At 34.2% G+C, this 20,954-nt stretch overlaps 5 protein-coding genes across 5 annotated transcripts; 3 read left to right on the top strand and 2 right to left on the bottom strand.

Moving 5' to 3' along the window:
- The first annotated feature begins 483 nt into the window (after nucleotides 1–483).
- Nucleotides 484–1,750, top strand: LOC140804594 (DNA repair protein XRCC3 homolog). Its single transcript, XM_073160655.1, is given in 3 exon segments — nucleotides 484–919; nucleotides 921–1,362; nucleotides 1,364–1,750. Coding segments are annotated over 3 exon segments (843 nt in total). The 5' UTR covers nucleotides 484–548; the 3' UTR covers nucleotides 1,394–1,750.
- A 660-nt stretch (nucleotides 1,751–2,410) lies between these two features.
- Nucleotides 2,411–5,208, bottom strand: LOC140805907 (protein YIP4b-like). Its single transcript, XM_073162267.1, has 3 exons — nucleotides 4,535–5,208; nucleotides 2,897–2,971; nucleotides 2,411–2,784 (listed from the first exon to the last, which is right to left on the bottom strand). Exons 1-3 carry the CDS (start codon nucleotides 5,036–5,038, stop codon nucleotides 2,524–2,526), a joined length of 840 nt encoding a protein of 279 aa, XP_073018368.1. The 5' UTR covers nucleotides 5,039–5,208; the 3' UTR covers nucleotides 2,411–2,523.
- Nucleotides 5,209–6,059: 851 nt separating this feature from the next.
- LOC140805618 (uncharacterized) lies at nucleotides 6,060–6,434 on the top strand. Its single transcript, XM_073161877.1, has one exon. The coding sequence runs from the start codon at nucleotides 6,060–6,062 to the stop codon at nucleotides 6,432–6,434; it is 375 nt and encodes a 124-aa protein (XP_073017978.1).
- Nucleotides 6,435–10,540: 4,106 nt separating this feature from the next.
- Nucleotides 10,541–13,396, bottom strand: LOC140804633 (CASP-like protein 2C1). Its single transcript, XM_073160707.1, has 3 exons — nucleotides 13,175–13,396; nucleotides 12,913–13,057; nucleotides 10,541–10,940 (listed from the first exon to the last, which is right to left on the bottom strand). Exons 1-3 carry the CDS (start codon nucleotides 13,339–13,341, stop codon nucleotides 10,674–10,676), a joined length of 579 nt encoding a protein of 192 aa, XP_073016808.1. The 5' UTR covers nucleotides 13,342–13,396; the 3' UTR covers nucleotides 10,541–10,673.
- Nucleotides 13,397–15,215: 1,819 nt separating this feature from the next.
- Nucleotides 15,216–17,202, top strand: LOC140804593 (small nuclear ribonucleoprotein SmD3b-like). Its single transcript, XM_073160654.1, has 5 exons — nucleotides 15,216–15,512; nucleotides 16,477–16,529; nucleotides 16,597–16,663; nucleotides 16,750–16,806; nucleotides 16,991–17,202. Exons 1-5 carry the CDS (start codon nucleotides 15,354–15,356, stop codon nucleotides 17,051–17,053), a joined length of 399 nt encoding a protein of 132 aa, XP_073016755.1. The 5' UTR covers nucleotides 15,216–15,353; the 3' UTR covers nucleotides 17,054–17,202.
- The last annotated feature ends 3,752 nt before the right edge of the window (nucleotides 17,203–20,954 follow it).

The following is a 20,954-nucleotide window of genomic DNA, read 5'->3' as shown; positions in this document are numbered from 1 at the left end:
TTTTAAACTTTATGTGAAATAATTAGGTTTGTTCATAGGTTGATTCGGTTCGATTTTCTCTTTTTATTTCGATTTTATAAATATATAATCTAATATCCGAATCATTTTTCTTCGGTTCGATTCAATTCGATTTTTTTATTGAAATAGTTCGATTATTTCGATTTTTATATAATTATTTAAATTAATAAAATAAATATATTATAAAATATAATATATAATTCGGTTTTCTATGAAAATAGTTCGATTATTTCGATTTTGATATAATTATTTAAATTAATAAAATAAATATATTATAAAATATAATATATATTATATTTTACATAATTTCTTAGTAAAATATTTAAATATACAATTTAAATAAATTATATAAATAACAATCAACTAAATATTATTCTAAGTAATTTATCATTTACGTTATTTTATGAATTTTCGGTTTTTTTGAGTTATAATTCGAAATCGAACCAAATTTAACATTTATATTTTATTAGAATTATCCGTTTATTAAAATACATATAGGTCTTCTTCACCGCCCAAAAAGCGACAACAGGATGAAACCAGAGGACCTCCTCCGCCACCCTCTCTCCACCGACAACCCAAAGCTCACCCTAGGTTGCCCACTACTCGACCGTTTTCTCCACGGTGGCATTCCCTGCAGCTCAATCACCGAGATTGTCGCCGAGAGCGGCACCGGGAAAACCCAACTCTGCCTCCAGCTGCTCCTCGCTGCGCAACTTGTCATCTCACGCGGAGGCCTCTCCGCCTCATCCCTCTACCTCCACTCAGAATTCCCCTTCCCCATCCGCCGCCTCCACCAATTATCAGCACGTTTTCGACCCCATTTTGCTCACAACCCTTTGGAACGCATTTTCGTCCAACCCCTTCAGTCTGCAGACCACCTGCTCGACCTTTTGCCATCGCTTAGAGTTTCTCATACCGAGATTAAACATTAAGCTTATCGTTGTTGATTCAATCGCTGCTTTGTTCCGTGGGGAGTTCAATAACACCCCAGTTGAGTTGAAGCGACGATCAAACTTATTCTTCAAGATATCTTCAAAATTGAAATGGTATGCCTGGAAATTCGGTATGGCTGTTGTGGTGACCAACCAAGTGGCGGATGTGATGAAGTCCTCGGATAACGTGAGGATTGGGAATTCGAGCATTTTGCACTCGTCGGGAAGGAAGGTTTGCCCTGCTTTGGGATTGTCGTGGGCCAATTGCGTGAATACAAGGTTATTCTTGTGGAGGGAATACGAAAGGGTTGGCGAGGAAGGTGGGAGTTTTGATGATACCAAGACGAGGAGGTTCGCTGCTGTAGTTTTTGCTCCCCATTTACCGGATTCTTCTTCTGAGTTCGTAATTAGTACGAGAAGGGGTTTTTGGGGTTGATAAATGACTGAGTTGCTTCCACATTTTAGGGGCGTGAAATGGTTTGGTGCTGAGAATGGGTGGATAGATGCTGGCAATGATCCGTCGATACTACATTAGATAGTCTCACCCTGCAAAACTCCTCGCAGTCTCCTCAAGTAGAAGGAAGCACCATTTCTCTATTTTGAAGGAACTCCGAAATGCAAGGGCACGGAATTCATATGGATTTTTGTCTAGAAGAACTCTCTGGCCGGAGGAAGTGCTGCAATTGGATTGTATATGGAGACATAGGTTTGGCCAACAACCCACTATACTAGCAAACTAGAAATTTGTACGTATATATGGTAATGTACGTTATATCTCATCGGCATCTTCACTTTGGCGATCTCTCTCTCTCTCTCTCTCTCTCTCTCTCTCTCTCTCAATATATACACACAAAAAAAGAATGCCAATAAGCCTAGTGCTTTCTTTGCTCAAATTCTCCAACTGCACGATATAACATGATTTTTGACGGGTTCAATGATGTGAAAGTGAAATGACCAATGTTAGATGTACTTCGAAATCAACTTGGCAGAAACTTGTTGAATATTGTTTATGTAATTAAGAATCACTAAAACTGTAAGTATAAACTGTACAGTGTCGAAGAAAACCAAAGAATATCCCATAAAACTCTTACAATTCCCGTAAAAAACAGATCCAAAACCAAGCGCGTGCGAGTAAAAACTTAAAAGGGAGAAGAAGAATTGGGACGCAAAAACTGTTCAACAGATAAATACATGAGCAAAACAACAACGTACATGAGTTTATTTCCGTCTTTTTATATAGGTTTTACATAAATTCGGTAGGCTTGCGATGAACTCCAAGAAAGCCTATTTGAGTCAAAATCTCCACTGGAATCAAAATGGTTAATCAACACATCGACATGCCAGTACTATTGCAACCACTCCAAATTACATTGTTCCATTATTGTGTTTACAATTACATTTCAAGCTTACGGATTGATGACACGTTCATTACCGAGTTTTTTTTATATATAATAATAATATATTATGACGCATGTCATTCATCCATAAGCAAGAAACACAAGATTAAACACTACTTGGAGCAAGAGGTTTAAAGTGATATCAAATGTTGCTAGAAATACCAACAGTTTCTGCATCAGTCGATAGCGACGATGAGAAAACCGACAGATACGTACATAAGGAACACAGGATACAGTGCAAGTGCTTTCCTCCGTGGATTGACAGCAGTACTCATGAATGGATATGCAGCCCATGAACTCCATGCCAATGTCACAGCAACCACCACCACTTTAAGTATCACATTGTCTTTTAGCATACAGATCAAGGCACCGACGTCCAACGGGAATAGACAGTATCCTAGAAGGCTCAAACTCTGGAAGAAGATAATGTGTCCACCCTAAAATAACGTACACGCATATAAAACAATGTGAACCAACGAGCTTTTGACATTGTGGTCGTATAAAAAATTTGAAGTACATGGGGGGAGAGAGAGAGAGAGCGAGAGTTACCAGCAGCAGCACGTTCAAGGTTAGAATAACAGCACCAGCTGCAAGAAGAGCAAATGCAACAGCAAAGACCTCGGACTGGACAAATATGAAAAAGCAATTAGGGGAAAACCAAGTTATAAGTTGAAATGTCTGCATTGAAAGCAATTTTAGAAGCAAATGATCGGTAAACAAACAGTATATATTTAAATAAGTATTGTTCACTTCTAACAGAAAAAAAAGGTTGATGCAACTGGTTTCCATGTCTGAAACAGAATCAAAATCTTCAAGGTGACATGAACGTTTCATATACGAAATTCACATTCTCAGAAATATTAAAATCTAACAGTCATGAAAGCCTAAAAAACAATGTGCCAGAAGTTGAATCAAGACACCGGTTTATATCTCAAGGTCTTTAGTCGTGTAAAATCTTTAGTGTAGCAAAACAATACCTCAAGAGATCTTAAACAACTCCTCTATGATTACTCTTTATAGGTAGAGTTTCGATAATCACAAGAATTGAAATAGTGAAAAATGCCGAAGAAACATTGTCGCCCTTTGACTAGCTATAATAACAGAAGTCTGTTGTTTTAGGTGCACAAGCACAATCCGTATCGACTTGTTCTGACAAAGATACTTCCTGATTTCACACTAGCAAATTATATCTATTTTATGAGACAAGAATGACAGTGATGCAATAGTTACATATCTATTCAGATATTTAGCTAATTTAATTATAATATTATGAAATCCAAGGGAACAGAGTGAGCATAGAAAGATATGTTCAAAAAGAAAAACACTAAAGGGATTTTATAATGTGTATGGATGTGCGTCCCTCGATAAATGAGAGAGACAAGGGTAGGCAGTGGTTTGTCATGTTGAATCCAATGAATCAATTATGTGCCCATGTGAAAAGGATAGATCAATCTGTATATCACTAGTTTATATTACTCCGACATGTGACAGGCTAGATTAATTTTATTTATGCTTTTACATACAATCTAAAATGTTACATTGGCAATAACATAAATAATTATTCGAGGCAAGCCATGAACAGTATTCATAACTAGGTAGTCACAGCACGAGTCTACTCTGTGCATGCTGAATCGCGTGAGGATCTAGACCATCTTATACACTTGAAACAAAGTCCATACACAAGAAAGAAAGAGTTCTTGACCTAATAATAAGAAAAATGTCTGGTTTTAGCATTGACCTTCATTTCTTCTGCCGAATACGTGACATATTATGTCAGCCAAGGGTTTTAGTACCATTAATCCCAAAGGATTCATGATAAACCTATTTTTTCTCTGAATTTTTCCATCGGCAGCAATCAATAAGATATGTCACTTAGTATTTGCTTACGATTCATAGGAGCAAGTCACATGGTCAGATCCAAAACTATAAAACTTGAACCAATAAGAACGCATACGAAATCAATTCAAATCATCAGGCCTTGTCGAGCAAAGGTGCCATTCACCAAAATGTACAAGAATGTTCGTCTTATCGTTTTAAGAAAAAAAATAACAAGCCTATTTCACGTCATTTAACATAGTTCAGATAGCCAAAACATAAGCGCAATAACATCGCATATGTAAACAAGGGAAAGATCAGCTAAATGTATTTAAAAAAAAACTTGATAAAAGTAAATTACATCTGAATTACCTTCTTAACGGAAGCAGACCAAGAGAGCACGAGTCCAAGAAAAACAATGAAGAAGAAAGGCCCCCAGAGATCCCAATCCCTCAACGCCTTCCCAGGTTCCTCCCTGAACGGGTTGGGAAATACCACAAGTTTCAAATTGCTAACGATCCTCGATAAATCCCGCTTAACGGTATCCCAAACGGGCTCAGTTAAAGTGTTCGGAGGAGAGCCGAACCCTGTGGGCGCAATGGAGGAGGATCCAGCGGTGGTGCGTGGAGGAAGAGGGGGCTTCCCAGAGGAGATTGAAGGGGTGGGTTTGGGGATGGAGGGCGGTGGGAGATTTGAGGGGATGAAAGTGGTGGGAGGCGGGGGCGGTGGCGCGGATGAAACTGGAATGGAGGCGCGTGGAGGGGAAGGGGGTCGAGCAGGGAGTACGGTGGAGGGATAGGAGTTGATGAGGTTCTCGATCTCGTCTATGTCGGATTGGGAGCTGGAGTTTAACGGGATCGTGTCACTGTGAGACATTGCACGTGTCTTCTGTGATGATATTTGTGGTGGATCACGGAGAATTGGTGAGCAAGGTGGAAGAGAGTGGCCGTTTCGAGGTGGCGCGTTGAGTTGGGACGATTGGGGGGCAGTGGTGGAGCTGAGGGGGTGTTTCGTTCGCTCTGATTCAGTCAATCAAAAGCGTGTTAAATTGTTTTTTTCTCTCTCAAAAACTATGGAAAGCGTGTTGTCGTATCAGAAACGTTGTTCCACGTACTTGTGATATAATCGTTTTTTTTATCATTTAAACCACGTCATTTATTTTTATTTTTATCAATACTATATTATTAAATTTAACATATTTAAAATAACTAAAATTTGGTGTAACTGTGTCACTGTTTATTTTAATAAATATATATATATAAAGTAATAAAATTCTGACGTAATTTATTATAATTTAATGGATAAAGTCTTTATTCTTTAAGCATTAAGTTACAAGATCTATTCATATTTAAGCTTCTTTTTTTTTTTTGTTTATTTATTTTTAAAATTCATATATCAAAATGACAGTGTAATTATTTAATATAAAATAAATATTTTTTTTCGAAATTATAAATATGAAATAAGGGAGATTTCCAAATATTCAAACAACATTTTAAAGTATAATAAAATATTTATAATCTGGTTATATTTTAATTCAACGACAACCAAAGGATAAGCATTCAAAGGATGATCATAATAATGAACCCACATCGAGCCTTGCAAGTCGCAATGATAAAATAAATTTTGATTTTATGGATTACAAAATAAATTGTTTCTTTTTTAAAAATAGCAAAAGGACATCCTACATTATTTCTTCAACGGAAAGAATTAAAAGTATTAATTTCAGAAAATAAATTAAAACATTTAGCCAAACACCCCATCTTTTTAGCTGTCAATCAAGCTGAAGAAAGTTGTCCACTGATTTATTTTTTTAAGCCAACATATTTACAATCTAATATAATACTTGGATTCACCTTTTGATTTTATATATCTGAAACAGCTCCCAGCTGGATCTACAATGGCGGGGAAGTCGTTGATGGATCGGCTGAAGAAAGCGGTGAAGAAGATCAAAGTTTTACTCGATTACAACGCTAATCGATGGAAAATCGCATCCTTGATCGGCAAGTCATCGGGCAAGAGATCACGATTGAGCTTCAAGGTGAAGCCAGGATTGAAGGAATATGCGGAATATTCGGAATCGAGCGATGATCACCACCCCAGATCAAGTCCCCAACTCCATCGAACTCAAAGTCATCCCGTGGAATTTGATATCGATAAAAGAGCGGATGCATTTATCGAAAAATTCCGTAACCAGCTCAAGTATGAAAGACAGATTTCTTTGCAGTTGAGATATTACAGAGGTAACAGTTTTGAGTCCGTAACATCTCCATGATTTTTTTCCTCTACTTTAAATCATTTACATATGTAACTTGTTATGAATATTTTTTGAGTCATTTCCGATTGAAAGATGCAATTGATAGTTTGAAAATTCAGATTCAAGGAAGAAGAAAGAACTAGTCAGTTTCTGTATACTCGTCTTGTGGATGAATTTTTGAATCATAGATTTCTTTTTTTTAAAAAAAACAAAAAACAAATTGAATTATTTATGCTGAAATAGGAAAACTCTGTACTTATTAAGTAGTCAGAAATGCATTGGGTATCTTTGCGGACTTGGATTCTCAGCAGTTGATCACCTGATGCTGTGCATTTTTTGTACGAGATCATCAGATAGATCTCACACTACGGCAAATAATTTTAAAAAATTGTCAGATAAAACGAGATGATTAACTGATCATCTCGTTTAAAAAAAATATATCATCGGTGTTGTGTTTTCAACAACAACAGATGATCCAAATCCGTATATTGGCATGCATCTAACGACCAATTCTCCAGCGGATGATACAACACATTCGGTGGAGCGTAGATTTTCTCACCCCTTATATAATATAATAAGAAATACATGACTCGGAATCTGAAGACTTGCCAAACCAAATTTATTGGTCATAGGGAAAGAGCTGAATGCATGGACTAGTTGGAAGAGGCCCAGTTTGATTTTGTTCCTCGTATGTTAGAACTTAGAAGGAGGCCTGATTTTGTATCTTGATATATATATATTATATATATATATATATATATATATATATCAATATTCTAAAAAGCGAGAAGCGTCTCGAAGCGCGGATGTCGAGCTCCAAGCTTTTCAATGTTAAGCAAAATTAACACGAGCTTAAGCATGAAAAAATGTTTTTTATCTTTAGTGTAATTATAATTATATCAAATCAATAAATAAATAAAATAATACATAAATATGATAAATTTAAATCTGATACATTAATTCTCATATTTATAAAAACATAAAAATCTCAAAATTACAAATACATACCTTCAAAATAAAAAAAATTAAAAATTAAACAGATACGATTAATTGTGCTTAAGCACATTTAATTAAACACCTTAATTACGTTTAATTCGGTCAAACTACAGTTTGACCGCTTTTTTTCCGCTTTTCTCCGAAACGGTGCGTTTTTGTCGAGCTTCAAGTTTAAGCGTGCTTTTTAGAACACTGATATATATAAAACTCTTATACTTATAATATTAGGTATGAACCCCTAAGAATGCTTATTTCGGGGTCGATATACTAAAATATTCCATATTTATTTAATAAAATCCTATTTTATAATAGCTATGATATGTAATAAACGATATAATTAATTAGAATAAAATCACATAACTAATCATTATGTTGACGAATTGAAATAGAAACCTAAAGATAAGAAAATATAATATAAAACTGAAAGAACTTGTAAATTTTTCGAAAATTTTTCTTTTTTGAATAAGAAAAGTAAAGATTTTTTCTTCTTTACTACGAGACGATGGATTGTGGGCACAGAAATCTCCACCTCCCACAGTTGGGAGATTTGACGCCACTTTGGCCAAAAGGCCAGTTTAAGAAAAGTAAAGGTTTTATATAAAGTAACAGAAGGTACAAAAATAATGATGTTAAGTAACGGCTAAAATAGCCGCTAGCACATGCTATGTTGCACCTTTTTTTTTAGGGTGAAGTATAGATTAGTTTTGAATAACTTTATTCTTTCATCTTCGCATTATTTATTTGGGCTAAACCGTTCATTTATGTATATATAGTTTTGTTATGCTGCTCACTCATCATTCACACTTATGAGTATATCGATGAGGTGATACTCAACTATTATATGAATATATGACACGATATTTTAATGATATGACCAAATAATGTTTTTATTATACACATTACTATGTAATAATTTAAAAAATCAAGATTATTAATTTAGTAGGCTATACGTACACAACACGTGTAGAGTACACTAGTGTGTGTGTGTGTGTGTAGCATTCATATAAAGTCTTTTTTTAAAAAAAATTGTCCCTCACTGTACCTTAGTAACTTAGTTAGATGTCAATTGCAAACAAGCAGCAGCACATCGAGGGATAAATTAAGTAATGGTATCCAGTTAAATCAGCACAAAAAGTTGGGACCATTTTCAGATCAATAAATGTATCCATGCTTTAATATATTTCACACCAATCAATTATCGTCCAATCTCTACACCTATAAACCCAAAATTTTATACAATGAACACCAAACATTAAATGTGTGATTTTTGATACATTCCATCTATCGAGTCATGAATTATGATATCATGTGATATAAGTCGAGATTATTGACAATTATTTTGTATCCATTCATATTTTACGAAAATAATTAAATCAAGTTATTGGAATATTGATAGTATGAACCTATGAATCTATTCGTTTTATCTCAATAATACGATGTATAGCGCATGTATAATCAATAAGTATGTACGTGTATTATTTTTATATACGTAGACTAAATAACTTAATGAAGTGAATTATTACCAGTGTTCTAAAAAGAGCTTTTTTAAGTTGAAGTTCGATAAAAACGACCTGTTTCAGTGAACTGTAGTTTTATCGAATTAAGCGTAATTAAAACGTTTAATTAAGTGTGCTTAAGTACAATTAAACACTTTTTTTTAAAATTTTATTGTATGTCTTTTTATTTTAAAATAATAAATTAGGTTTATAATATATATATATATATATATATATATTTATTTATTTTTTAGTTTTAATTATTACTAAGCATGTCTCATAATGATTAGAAAACTATTTAGCATTTTTTAATGCGGTCTAGTTGCAAAAACAAATAAAGATTGCAATTTTGAGATTTTTATTTTTTATAAATATGATAATTAATGCATCAAACTTAAATTTATCATATTTATGTATTATTTTATCTATTTATTGGTTTGAGATAATTACAGTTACATTAAAAATAAAAAACATTTTTTCATGCTTAAGCTTGTGCTAGTCTCGCTTAAACTTAAAAAGTTTGGAGCTCAACATCCGTGCTTCGAGATGTTTCACGCTTTTTAGAACCTTATTTCAAAAGATATGATTTATTTGGGATGAATGAATGAATTTCCTAACCATTCATGTAAAATAATAGAACGTGATTTTTAAATGATAATGAATGCCTTAAAAAACTGACACTTGAAACTTCCCCAAAACCAGACAGCCACAATTAATTAATTGAGTGTTTTTTTCTTTTATTTCGGGACTATGACACTGACAGTAACGAACATGGGTGGATCGGAAAGAACCTTCGCAAATAGGGTAAGTGATGCCAGATTCTTCATATAGATAAGGACGGAACTAGAAAATAAAGATTTGGGGGCAAAAATTTTTTAAAACAAAAATTAGGGGGACAAAATGCAAATATTAAGTAGAAAAATAAAAAATATATAATTATTTTAGGCACTTAATCAATAAAATAAAAAAAATGAGGAAGAATCTCGCACTCATTCGCCTCCCATTAGCTCCATCCTACCGGAAGGAAAGAGACTTTATAATTTTGTTATGCTTCTCGTCTACCGTGTCTATCAATAAAGTAACACCATTTCATTAGATTTGATTGAGCATATCCAAATTATAAATCCAATATGTGGGCGTCACTTCATTAATAGACACGGTGTGTGCAACGTATCAAATATATATATAAGCATGCTGTAGGACCGAACGTTTGTCGCTTTACCAAAAGCTATAGCTAGTAGTATTAGTGCAACTCAAATCTTTTAAATCGCACAGCAGCTCAAGTACCACGGTTGGATCGCTCTACCAAGCAAATACAATTATTATACCCAACAATCTCTCTCCCAATAATTGCACTTCTTGTAATCAATGGGAATCGAACCCATGACCTGGCTCTGATACCAATTGTAAGACCGAGCGCTTGCCGCTTTACCAAAAGTTATAGCTAGTAGTAATGGTGTAACTCAAATATTTTAAATCGCACAACAGCTCAAAACTGCTCAAGCACCACGGTTCGATCGTTCTACCAAGTAAAGACAATTATTGCACCCAACACATGCAATAATGGAAATATTTTTTGAAGCGGAATAAAAGATAAATTGCCCATTGAGGTTACTAACACCTTTGATGTAATTCACGGCATAAAAACATATAATTGCATAAATACTTCTTCGTTTTATACATTACAAACCAGTTTAAATTAATTTAATCCACCACATGTTCACAACATAAATATAAATTACTGACGATAAATAGTAAAGTTTAATTAATAAATTCCATGTCCCTTAGGTTTGGGCAAGAGGAATTGTTTGGGAGAATAGAGTCTGAAGAGATTAAAAGCAGATATAAAAGAAATAATCGCCATTAAAAAGATGGCAAAAAACCCACACACCAAACCACCGCCGATTTGGAAGCAAAACCTGGTGAATTTGTCGCAAAGCTTCATCCACACAAATCTTTTCTCTCCGGTCACCGCCAACATGGAACCCTGAACCGCCGATGAGGCGGCGGCGAACACCATGTACACCACCGCCTGTCATATTACATTATAAGTAGTGAATTTGTAGATAACTAGTACATCAGTTTCCATGCACATTCTTGATACACTTCCAAGGTTTAATTTTCATAATAATTCCTAACTAAAAAATATAATTATAATAAATTAATTAAAATTTTAAAAATCTAAACATAATTTCGATTCGTGTGCGGATGTTTTTTTTAAGTAGGCAGAAATTTGTGTGAGACGGTTTTATGAGTCGTATTTTATGAGACAAATATCTTATTTGACCATCCATGAAAAATTATTTTTTATAACAAGAATAATACTTTTTATTATAAATATCAGTATGATCTTTTTCGCGCTCTTTTTTATAACAAAAATATTGAGTTTGGATATAATGTTGATTCAGAAGATGCAGTCACTGCCAGACCACACCTGTAACCGTCTCACAGATAATGATTCGTGAGACTGTCTCACAATATACATATTTTTTTTAAGTAAAAGGCTTGCTAGCTAGGTTTATATTTAAATAATACATATAATTATTTCCCTGTGACCTATCAAATAGACGAGATGAATTGTACCAAATTCATAAGTATTAAATAATTACCAACTTTATTTATCGAGTTGTTACAACTGTTTCTTATCACATTAATTTATTAGCCACATTTGATTTGATAGACAACTATCGAGCCACCAATCAGTAAACTATATTATCCATAATTAATTTTGTAGGCCAAATGAAAATGCTCACATACACCTTATCATAATTTTTTCAAATCTTATATTATATATATAAAAAAAAATGGGTCTCATGTGAGACCGTCTCACAGATTCTAATATATGAGACGAGTCAATCCTACTCATATTCATAATAAAAAGTAAAACTCATAGCATAAAAATAAGAGTGGGTCTCATGTGAGACCGTCTCACGGATCCTAATATGTGAGACGAGTCAACCCTGCCCATATTCATAATAAAAAGTAATACTCATAGCATAAAAATAAGAGTGGGTCTCATGTGAGACCGTCTCACGGATCTTAATCTGTGAGACGGATCAACCCTGCTCATATTCACAATAAAAAGTATACTCTTAACATAAAAAATAATATATTTTTATGGATAACTCAAATAAGAGATTCATCTCACAAATACGACCCATGAGACCGTCTCAAACAAGTTTTTGTCTAAAAATAATTCTTTTTCATGGATAACCCAAATAAGAGATCCGTCTCACAAATACGACCCGTGAGACCGTCTCATACAAGTTTTACCAAAAAAATATTGGATATATTTAATTTAAACACAAATTCTTAATTAAATAAATTTTATCCAATGGTAGGAAGGAAATAACGAGCAAGTGACATCGATTTTTCAACAATGTTTATATTTCGTTATACTATAACGTAAATTAATTTTTCAAAATTTTAAATAACTAAAGTTGGTTTTATCTAATAACTCTACTATTTTTTTGGTTTTTTTTAATAAAAAAACTATACTCTTTCTTGGCTCAACGAGTATTAATTAACACAAAAACTATTGTCAACACAAATCAATTTTGTGAGATATCTTTCTGATCTGACCCAACTCATGAAAAATATAATTTTTTATATCAAAATATTAATTTTCAAATCAGATCAACCTGTTTCACGAATAAAAATTCGTGAGACCGTTTTCACTATTCATTTTCCAATATAGCAGTGGATTTCTAGAAACTTTTGAGGCAAATCCATAATAGGATGAAAGAAATTTCTTCATCATTTAATTCCATTTTTCACAATTTATTCCATAATAGTAATTTTTTCACAATTTAATTTCATTGTTTTGAGAGAAAAGATCTTGAATTTCACCCTATTCCTCGTTTATTATTTAATTAGTTAATATTCTCAGAATGGATTCATATCATAAAAATTAAACAGTAATAAATACATACAAATTATTAATAAAAAAAAAAGAGAAATTAGAAGCCAAATGCCAAGCTCTAAAGCCAATTCATGGAAATTACCTGGTCTAAGATGTAAAATCCCCATGTCAAATATAAGTATGAAGTCCTGCTCAAATCTTTATTCGATCCACACATGAAATAACCTCTGAACAACAATTGCATCATGTTGTAAGCGGCAGCAGCTGTATCAATCCATACCAATACACTATACACCAAAAACCCAAAAAAAGAAAAAAAAAAAAAGAATCATAAATAAAAAAATATACAGAAGATTGAATGAAGTGAATATAGTAAGCATTATTACTGTTTAATTTATACTTACAACAAGGCATTCAAGTCTCTGAAAGTTGCCTTCTTGGTTACTACATTGAAGAGAAGCTTGGTTTGATGATTAAATCCCATAAGACATGAAGTCAGAACTAAGAAAACTATTGCACCAGTTCTAAGTAAAATTTCTTTCCTGCTCATAATAATATTCATAGTGCCCATCAATAATTCTGTGAGGAAAATATGTATTTAGATACAGAGGAAGAGATATATATATATATATATATATATATATATATATATATATATATATATATATATATATATATATATAGATATATATATTGTATGGATTCCAGCGTTTATAAAACACTATTTTTGGGTGCATATATAGGGAAGAAGTCAAGGGGGAGGGGGTCTGGGAAGGGCCATATTCATTAATTACAGTGATAGTTGCTTTGAGGATAATACATCAAACACCATCATTAAATACTCTTGGTGATGCGATTGTTCGATCACGAAAAGTAAACGCACTCAAAAACGAAGTTACGCCCTCGATTCGATGAAATAAAGAAAAGATTGTGTTGTCTCGATTTTTTTGAACAAGTAAGTTTGTAATCTTCACGTCTAAATTATGAAAAATTTAGCAACAAATATTAACGAAATAAACAATCGAAATTCAGACGAACATTCAAAAAACTCGTATTTGACAATCTGAATGAATAACAATCGATAGTTGTCACAAAGTGTTAAGCTTTGATAAGTTTGATTTGAGAAACACACAAGGATGTGTACAAAGCCAAGCTTTGAAATTGTGAGAAAAACTCAAGAATCATTCAAAAGTAACTTACAATGACAAAATTTCGTGTATATATTATTTACAAAATCTAAAAGATATCAAAATCTAATTACCTAATTAACTAGGACTCTAAACTAGGTAAAAATCAAATCTTCCGCAAGAGGGCGTGCTCGGGCGCCAGGTCTTCTGGACAGGGCGCGCTCGGTGGTAAAATGTTACCACTCGGGCGTTGAGTGTTCTGGAATTCTCTTCTTGTACATTATGTTTGATGTTCGGGCGGTAGGATTTTACTGCTGGCGTGCGGAGTGTTCTGCATTCCTCTTCATTTAACACTCGCACAACGATCCTATGACCCTCAAGCTCATTTCTATGCATCACGAATCTTTCGAGGCTTGGAACATTGCTTACAAGCTTTTCTCGATTGCTAATGAGTTGATGCAATGCTTCATGAACTTCCTTTCAATCATTTGTACACTATGCTCAGCCAAATTCATATCACTTTGCAATCCGATAGATTAATGCAACTGTATATATATCATATGGATGGAGGCATACGGTGGCTAGAAGTCTTATTTATATTTATTATATCTTATCTATACACACACACACACACATATATATATATATATATATATATATATATATATATATATATTTTTTTTTTTTTCAAGGAAAAATTTGGGGGAATAAGACACAAATTTCATATTGAAAATACACAGTGAAGATCATGAGTTTATTATATTGAAGATATCTCAATTGGTACGAGATTTTGGTTATAATCGGAAAACGAATTCATGAGAGCTTATGATCAAAATAGACAATAACATATCATTGTTGACATATGTGAATTTTATTATACAATAAAAAGATATATTGATAATAAAATAATGGACGATATAAAATCATATGGTTTAAATTTTAAATTTCACATGTTGAAATATCTTGTTTTTATTTAAATATCTGCTAATCACATTACTCGATTGTTTAAACCAAATTCAGAGTAAAGTCAAAAAATTAAAAAATAAGTTTTTAATTTGTTAATCACATTAAAATAAAAAATTAAAAAGTCTTCTTCTTGATTTGATGTGTTATTATTTTATTAGTTATAAAAACATGAGATTTGCAATGGCAAAGGGGATGCTTTATTTCAACACTTTTGAGCTAATGAATTTTTATTTCTAGCACGATTTTACTTCCGATATTTGACAAAGAAAAGGGGTGAATTTGTCAAGAGTTCAACAATCAAAGGATCGCACTGAAAATAGCTTAAAGTTCGGGTGCCGTTCTGTTTTCAATTTGAATCGAAAGAAAGAATCAGAGGGGCAATTTTGTCCGCACGAATTCATCGACCCTCGGCCTCGCACGGTTACCCTAGACTTTCAATCTTTCTTTAATCTCGCACCAAATTTGTTCAATATTTCAAAGAAGTTAAATCATGAGTCGGAGTTTGGGAATTCCGGTGAAGTTGCTGCACGAGGCGTCAGGGCACATCGTGACGGTGGAGCTTAAGAGCGGGGAGCTTTATCGAGGTAGCATGGTAGAATGCGAGGATAATTGGAATTGCCAGCTTGAAAACATCACTTACACTGCCAAGGTTCTTTTCACCAACTTCGCGATTTTGTAATTAGAATTGCCAGCTTTGCTCTCTTTTTTTTTTTTGAAAAAAATTGTTAAATACCTTGCGATATAGTATTTGTTGTTGCAGTTGATTTTGATGCAGGTGTTGAACTCCTAGAAAGATGTAAAGTTGATTAATTTAGTTAGTATTTATGCGAATATTTCTGCTGTATTTGTTAAAAATCTATAACGAGTGCACCGAGCCTGATTGCTCAAGGAGCCGCGTACCTTGCTTCTTCATAGGAGCAATGGCTATTTGATGATGCATATTCTTTAAGTATGAATCCCCTTAATTGTTGCGCTTCAATGGTTCAAGATGATTTTAATCCTGCCTTAAGTTTATGGTAGTGTTCCTGTGTAAAGAGAATGACTGCCTTTGTCTTAGCTTAATGGAAATGTCGTCTCGTTAGCTTTTGAAAGGAGGAAAAAAAGATGCTGAAATAACTTTGCAGATTTCCAGTCATGTTGCTCCACTTGCTTTTCTTTTTTATTATGATGGGATTTTAATATCTTTTAGAAAGAAATTTTTCAGGTTCATTTATTGATTTCATTTTTATTCATGTTTTTATTTTCATTAGATAATGGCCTGAATGAATATCTTAAATTCTGGATGGTAAGGAGTGATTCTTGCTTCTCGGCAACCTCTTCTAGTTTATAATTTGGTTGGTTTAGAAGTACATAATATCTTTTTTTACGTTTTGTTACATGCAAATACTTGATGTGGTGAAATTTGGCTTTCTGAAATCTACCTGACCCTGTCTGATAATTTATCGATAATCGACTTTTGTAAAATGAAGGACAGCTAGATAACAAGAGTTATATTATATAAGCAGGAAACCAATTTCCTCATTAAGTCTACTTCGTGAAAGCTCTTACAGGTTTCGATATCTCATTTTCTCTTCACTTGAATTTGAATTGCTGATATGCTCTCTATGTTGCAGGATGGGAAGGTCTCACAACTTGAGCATGTTTTCATTCGAGGCAGCAAAGTCAGGTTTGCCTATTCTATTTTGGAAGTCCTGTTATTGCATTGTAATGTTACTAATTCTCACTTTTGCCAGGTTCATGGTAATTCCAGATATGCTTAAGAATGCTCCAATGTTTAAACGTTTGGAAGCAAGGATCAAGGTATCATTCTGTTGCTGTAAGGTTAATTCTTCTTATTGGTTTCCTGCTTACCAGTTTTCCGATCAATATAATTTCCATCTCTGAAGGGTAAAGGTTCATTACTTGGAGTTGGACGTGGACGAGCTGTTGCCATGCGAGCTAGGGTAAGTGCTGCTTCCTTCTCTGTTTGCAACTGTCGTATGAGTATAGACATTCATTTTTATTAAAAAGTTTTAATAGCCCATTAATATCTTTGCTTATTCACCAATAACACATGGAAAGTGAATGCCACTTTAAAAGTTACGCATAGCTTATTAGATTGTTCTGATGCTCGAAACTTGTTGGCAGGCTCAGGCTGCTGGTCGTGGCGCAGCACCTGGTCGAGGTGCCATACCACCTGTGCGGAGGTGATAATTTGAAGTGCTGTGCTTCGTGTTGAGATCTTTGATGTAGAATGAGAACTTGGTCCTACTGTAGCAATTCAGATTTCGTGAAAATAACTTTTCTTGGAACGCTACTTCTGAACACATTGACCTTATGCATTTCGCTGTCTTACATTTTCAAGTGGTCTTACTTTAAAGTAAAGGCCGTTCATTCACCTCGCCGCGAGGAAAGAAAGAACGCTTCGAGAAACAAAGCATACGTTGGCTTCCTTAGTTCTGAAACAACCTACTACTCTTTGGAATTATTGGACCGTGAATTCGACATTTTACCAAATAACAAGTGGTGTCGAGAAAATCGATAATAATTTGCTTACCACAATAGTCATTCGCACATCTTCATCGTGCCAAATCCTCCCCGTAAGCACATATGGTTTGGTCGATTATCATCTAAACCCGGTTTCGGCACATTTTATTCATCACGAATGGAGCTTCTAAATAGTCCTAGAGATGATTAGGACCGGTCGATTGGATCGTTTGTGTCGACTTTTTGGTTATTTTAGAAATTTCTCTCTTTGCATCTATAAGGGGGTGTATTCAATGTAGGAGATTTATTGATTTTGTAGATTTTAAAAGTCTATATGTATTCAATTAAGACTTTTGCCTACTCAAATAGATTTTCATAGAATTTTAAAAAGTCAAGTGGTATTCAACATTGACTTTTTAAAACTCTATAAAAGTTTAGAGTTATTCAAATTTTCAATAGACTTTTAATAACATCATGAAATTCATTAATATATAAACATTAAAGTCTATAGTACAACTATAAATTGTCAAAAATTGTATTAGGTTCAACTCAAAGATTTGGATGGATATTTAAAACTTCTAACTCGTACACAAGTTATTTATTTCTCCCTCTGTCGCTTCACATCTCTTCTTATCTTATCTTCTCTCCTCTCATCAATCTCTATCGCTCTCTCAGATTTTCGAAATGTTTAGTCTTCCTTAAGCTTGTGAAGCTTAAGCTGAGCTCCTCCATCCATAAAGATTAGTCTTCCTTAATGATGCGTGATATGCAGCGATGATTCTGTCCTGGAGACCAAGACAAGAAGAAGCGTGTTATCAAAATGTTTATTTATTGGTAATATTCTGTTTAGCTTTTTAAATTTTTGGTGGTATTTGTTTGTAATCTCTGTCAAAGCGCGGTTGTGGACCGTCCTTTTCATTTTACTTTAATTCATCATAAAGATTAAAAAATAGTATTAGCCAGGGGATTACAAGTTTTGATAAGATTACGATTAAACAGTTTATCATTTAAATATTATATGATAAATTAAAGTAGTAAACAAATTTTAAGAATGATTTAGTCATACTATGTAATGATCATACGCCAATGTCGTGTTAGTTGTTATAAATTTTTTTTCTTTAAAAAAATGATGAATATTTCTTATCTGGTGGCTACACTGCCTATACATCAGGACCGGATAACCAAAGTCGATAGGTCGTTTTTTATTTTTTTTTTGGGTGGCACGACTATGATTCCTTAATACATGCAAAACATTAATCCATAATTTCGTGCTGTGTTTTGTTGTTGAAAATTCAAATTAAATGATATCACCACGTATAAAAAAAGAGATTTTTTTTCTTGTCCGAATTAGTTGAAGACGAAATGTAAAGGTAAAAGTTAATCACATTGAATTCTCGATCCAATGTGTCATCAGAAAAGCTTGTTTCGAAGGCAAAGTGTTTTGGCTTACTCGCATTGTATGGCAGTCGGCACATAGGACTATGAAGTTTGAACTCCATCATCTCATTCGATATTTGAAGTTCCACCAATTAATTACATATTTTTTTCTTTGCCATTTTTGTCAGTCTTGACCATGTATATTCAAATTTTTAGTAATTTAGTCATTTTTATCAGAACTGCCGATGTACCACTACAGAGACATCGTCACGTCATAAAAATAACTAAAATTATTAAAAAAAGGTCAACAGACTAAAGCTGAAATTTGACAACATGGAGAATACAAATGAAAAAACAAATAATATATTGGAGAAAAAATGCAGTTTTCCATAATTTAAGTCCTTACAATAAGAGACATCACCTAGAAAGCAAATACCTATCACTATAAAATATGATCACTTGGGAGAAATTCAGGAAATTCTTTGTCAGTTTTCGTAGACAATTATCGCATATATTATTATCTCTCAAACAATCCAAATTGATGAGAGAAAAGCCATGACTGGAGAAACCCTAGCAGGAGAATGTATGTATCATCATCTCCTTTACCTATAAAACTAGGTCCATCCCCTTCTGACATTTATCCACACCAAATTTAAATTACACAAAGAAGAAAGAGAAGAAAAAATTAGTCTCATTTTCCAAATGGGAAAATCTCCATGCTGTGACAGAAATAATGTGAAGAAGGGGCCATGGTCTTCAGAAGAAGATGTAAAATTGAAAGCTTAATTGAGAAACATGGCACTGGTGGGAATTGGATTGCTCTTCCTCAGAAAATCGGTCTGTGGATATCGACTATTTTCGCTCCTGGCTGCTAATTTTACTTTGATTCGACGTTGTTTAATAATGACTGTATGACATATAGGGTTAAAGAGATGTGGGAAAAGTTGCAGACTAAGATGGCTGAATTATTTGAGGCCAAACATCAAGCATGCATGGCGATTTTACGGAAGAAGAAGACAACATAATTTGCAGACTCTATATTAGTATTTGATGCCACCCGGGCGAAATGGTCGAGTCGGGTCGGGAACTCTACCGGGTAAGCTATCAAAAAATATTGAAGGAAATATGAGTTAGACGCTGGATCTGGAGTGTGACTTCTCGAATACTCTAGAGGATCTGCGAGCAAGAAAGATAACCACGTGAATGGGCGCCGGAGGGGTGTTCGGCGTGGCCACTCCGATGCTTAAGTCAGTAGGGTACTCAAGCAAGAAAACCAATGTAGCCAAGTGATGGCTGTGATGATTGGTGTTTAGTAAATGAGAGTATTAAATGTTAATTAATGTCTGAGTTGATGATAAATGCGAATAAGAAACCTGGTATTTATAGTAGAGGAAGCAATGATGACCTCGTTTTTTGTGTGTGGGCATTAAATATAGTAGGGTGGCTGATTGTATCCCTATTATTCTGATACGTCAATTCATATACTAGTCACATCTCATCTGTCCTGTCAACCATTAATATTAACCAGGGATAGGCCGGCTGTATGCGTGATCTATCAAGTCAACGCCATTAAATGCTCCCCCCGCATCGAGGTGACAGAGGAGAAAACTTCCCGGGTAATCTTGCCAGAACTCGGACGTCACATCCTAGGCGACCCATAACCCAGGATATGAGTGTTTATTGCCATATTCAATTTTGAAAATATTCTGCCCTGACCCGGGCACCGCTTATGGGCATGCCCCATGACCCGAGAGATCCGGGATCCACCAATGACCCAGGACATATCGGGGCATCACCACTCCCTCCTTAAATAGTCGGGCTAGAGTCTACTCGCTGTCCCGATTGGTCCCACGTGCCCGGTCAGGAAAGTCATTTTAACACGCTTCCTAGACTGACTGTACTGTACTGATACTTGTACGTCGTTGAGACATGTCTTATACTGCAACCTTATCCAAAGCGTTTTATGTTCTCGAGGATGATTTATCGTAATATTTCGATATCTGTGCACGTCTTTTCAACTGTGGGGTACAACTTCCAACACTCCTCTTAACCGTCCACGTATTAAGAGATCAACGGCTGTGGTTAACCCCTCACTCCTATATATAACAACACCTTTTCTCTAAAATTCCATCAGTCAGCTTACTATTCGAAGAATCAAATGGCGAGTTCAAGCAACCCGAAGGCTCTTGTCACGGAGGAAGTTTCGCAAATATTCCGAGAAGAGAAAAGCTGAGATGGAAGATGAAGT

This window comes from Primulina eburnea, chromosome 11 (assembly GCF_022965805.1).
Source record: "Primulina eburnea isolate SZY01 chromosome 11, ASM2296580v1, whole genome shotgun sequence".
Classification (NCBI taxonomy): Eukaryota; Viridiplantae; Streptophyta; class Magnoliopsida; order Lamiales; family Gesneriaceae; genus Primulina; species Primulina eburnea.
Note: the sequence above shows the minus strand (reverse complement) of the source record. Positions and strands in the feature narration are given on the sequence as shown.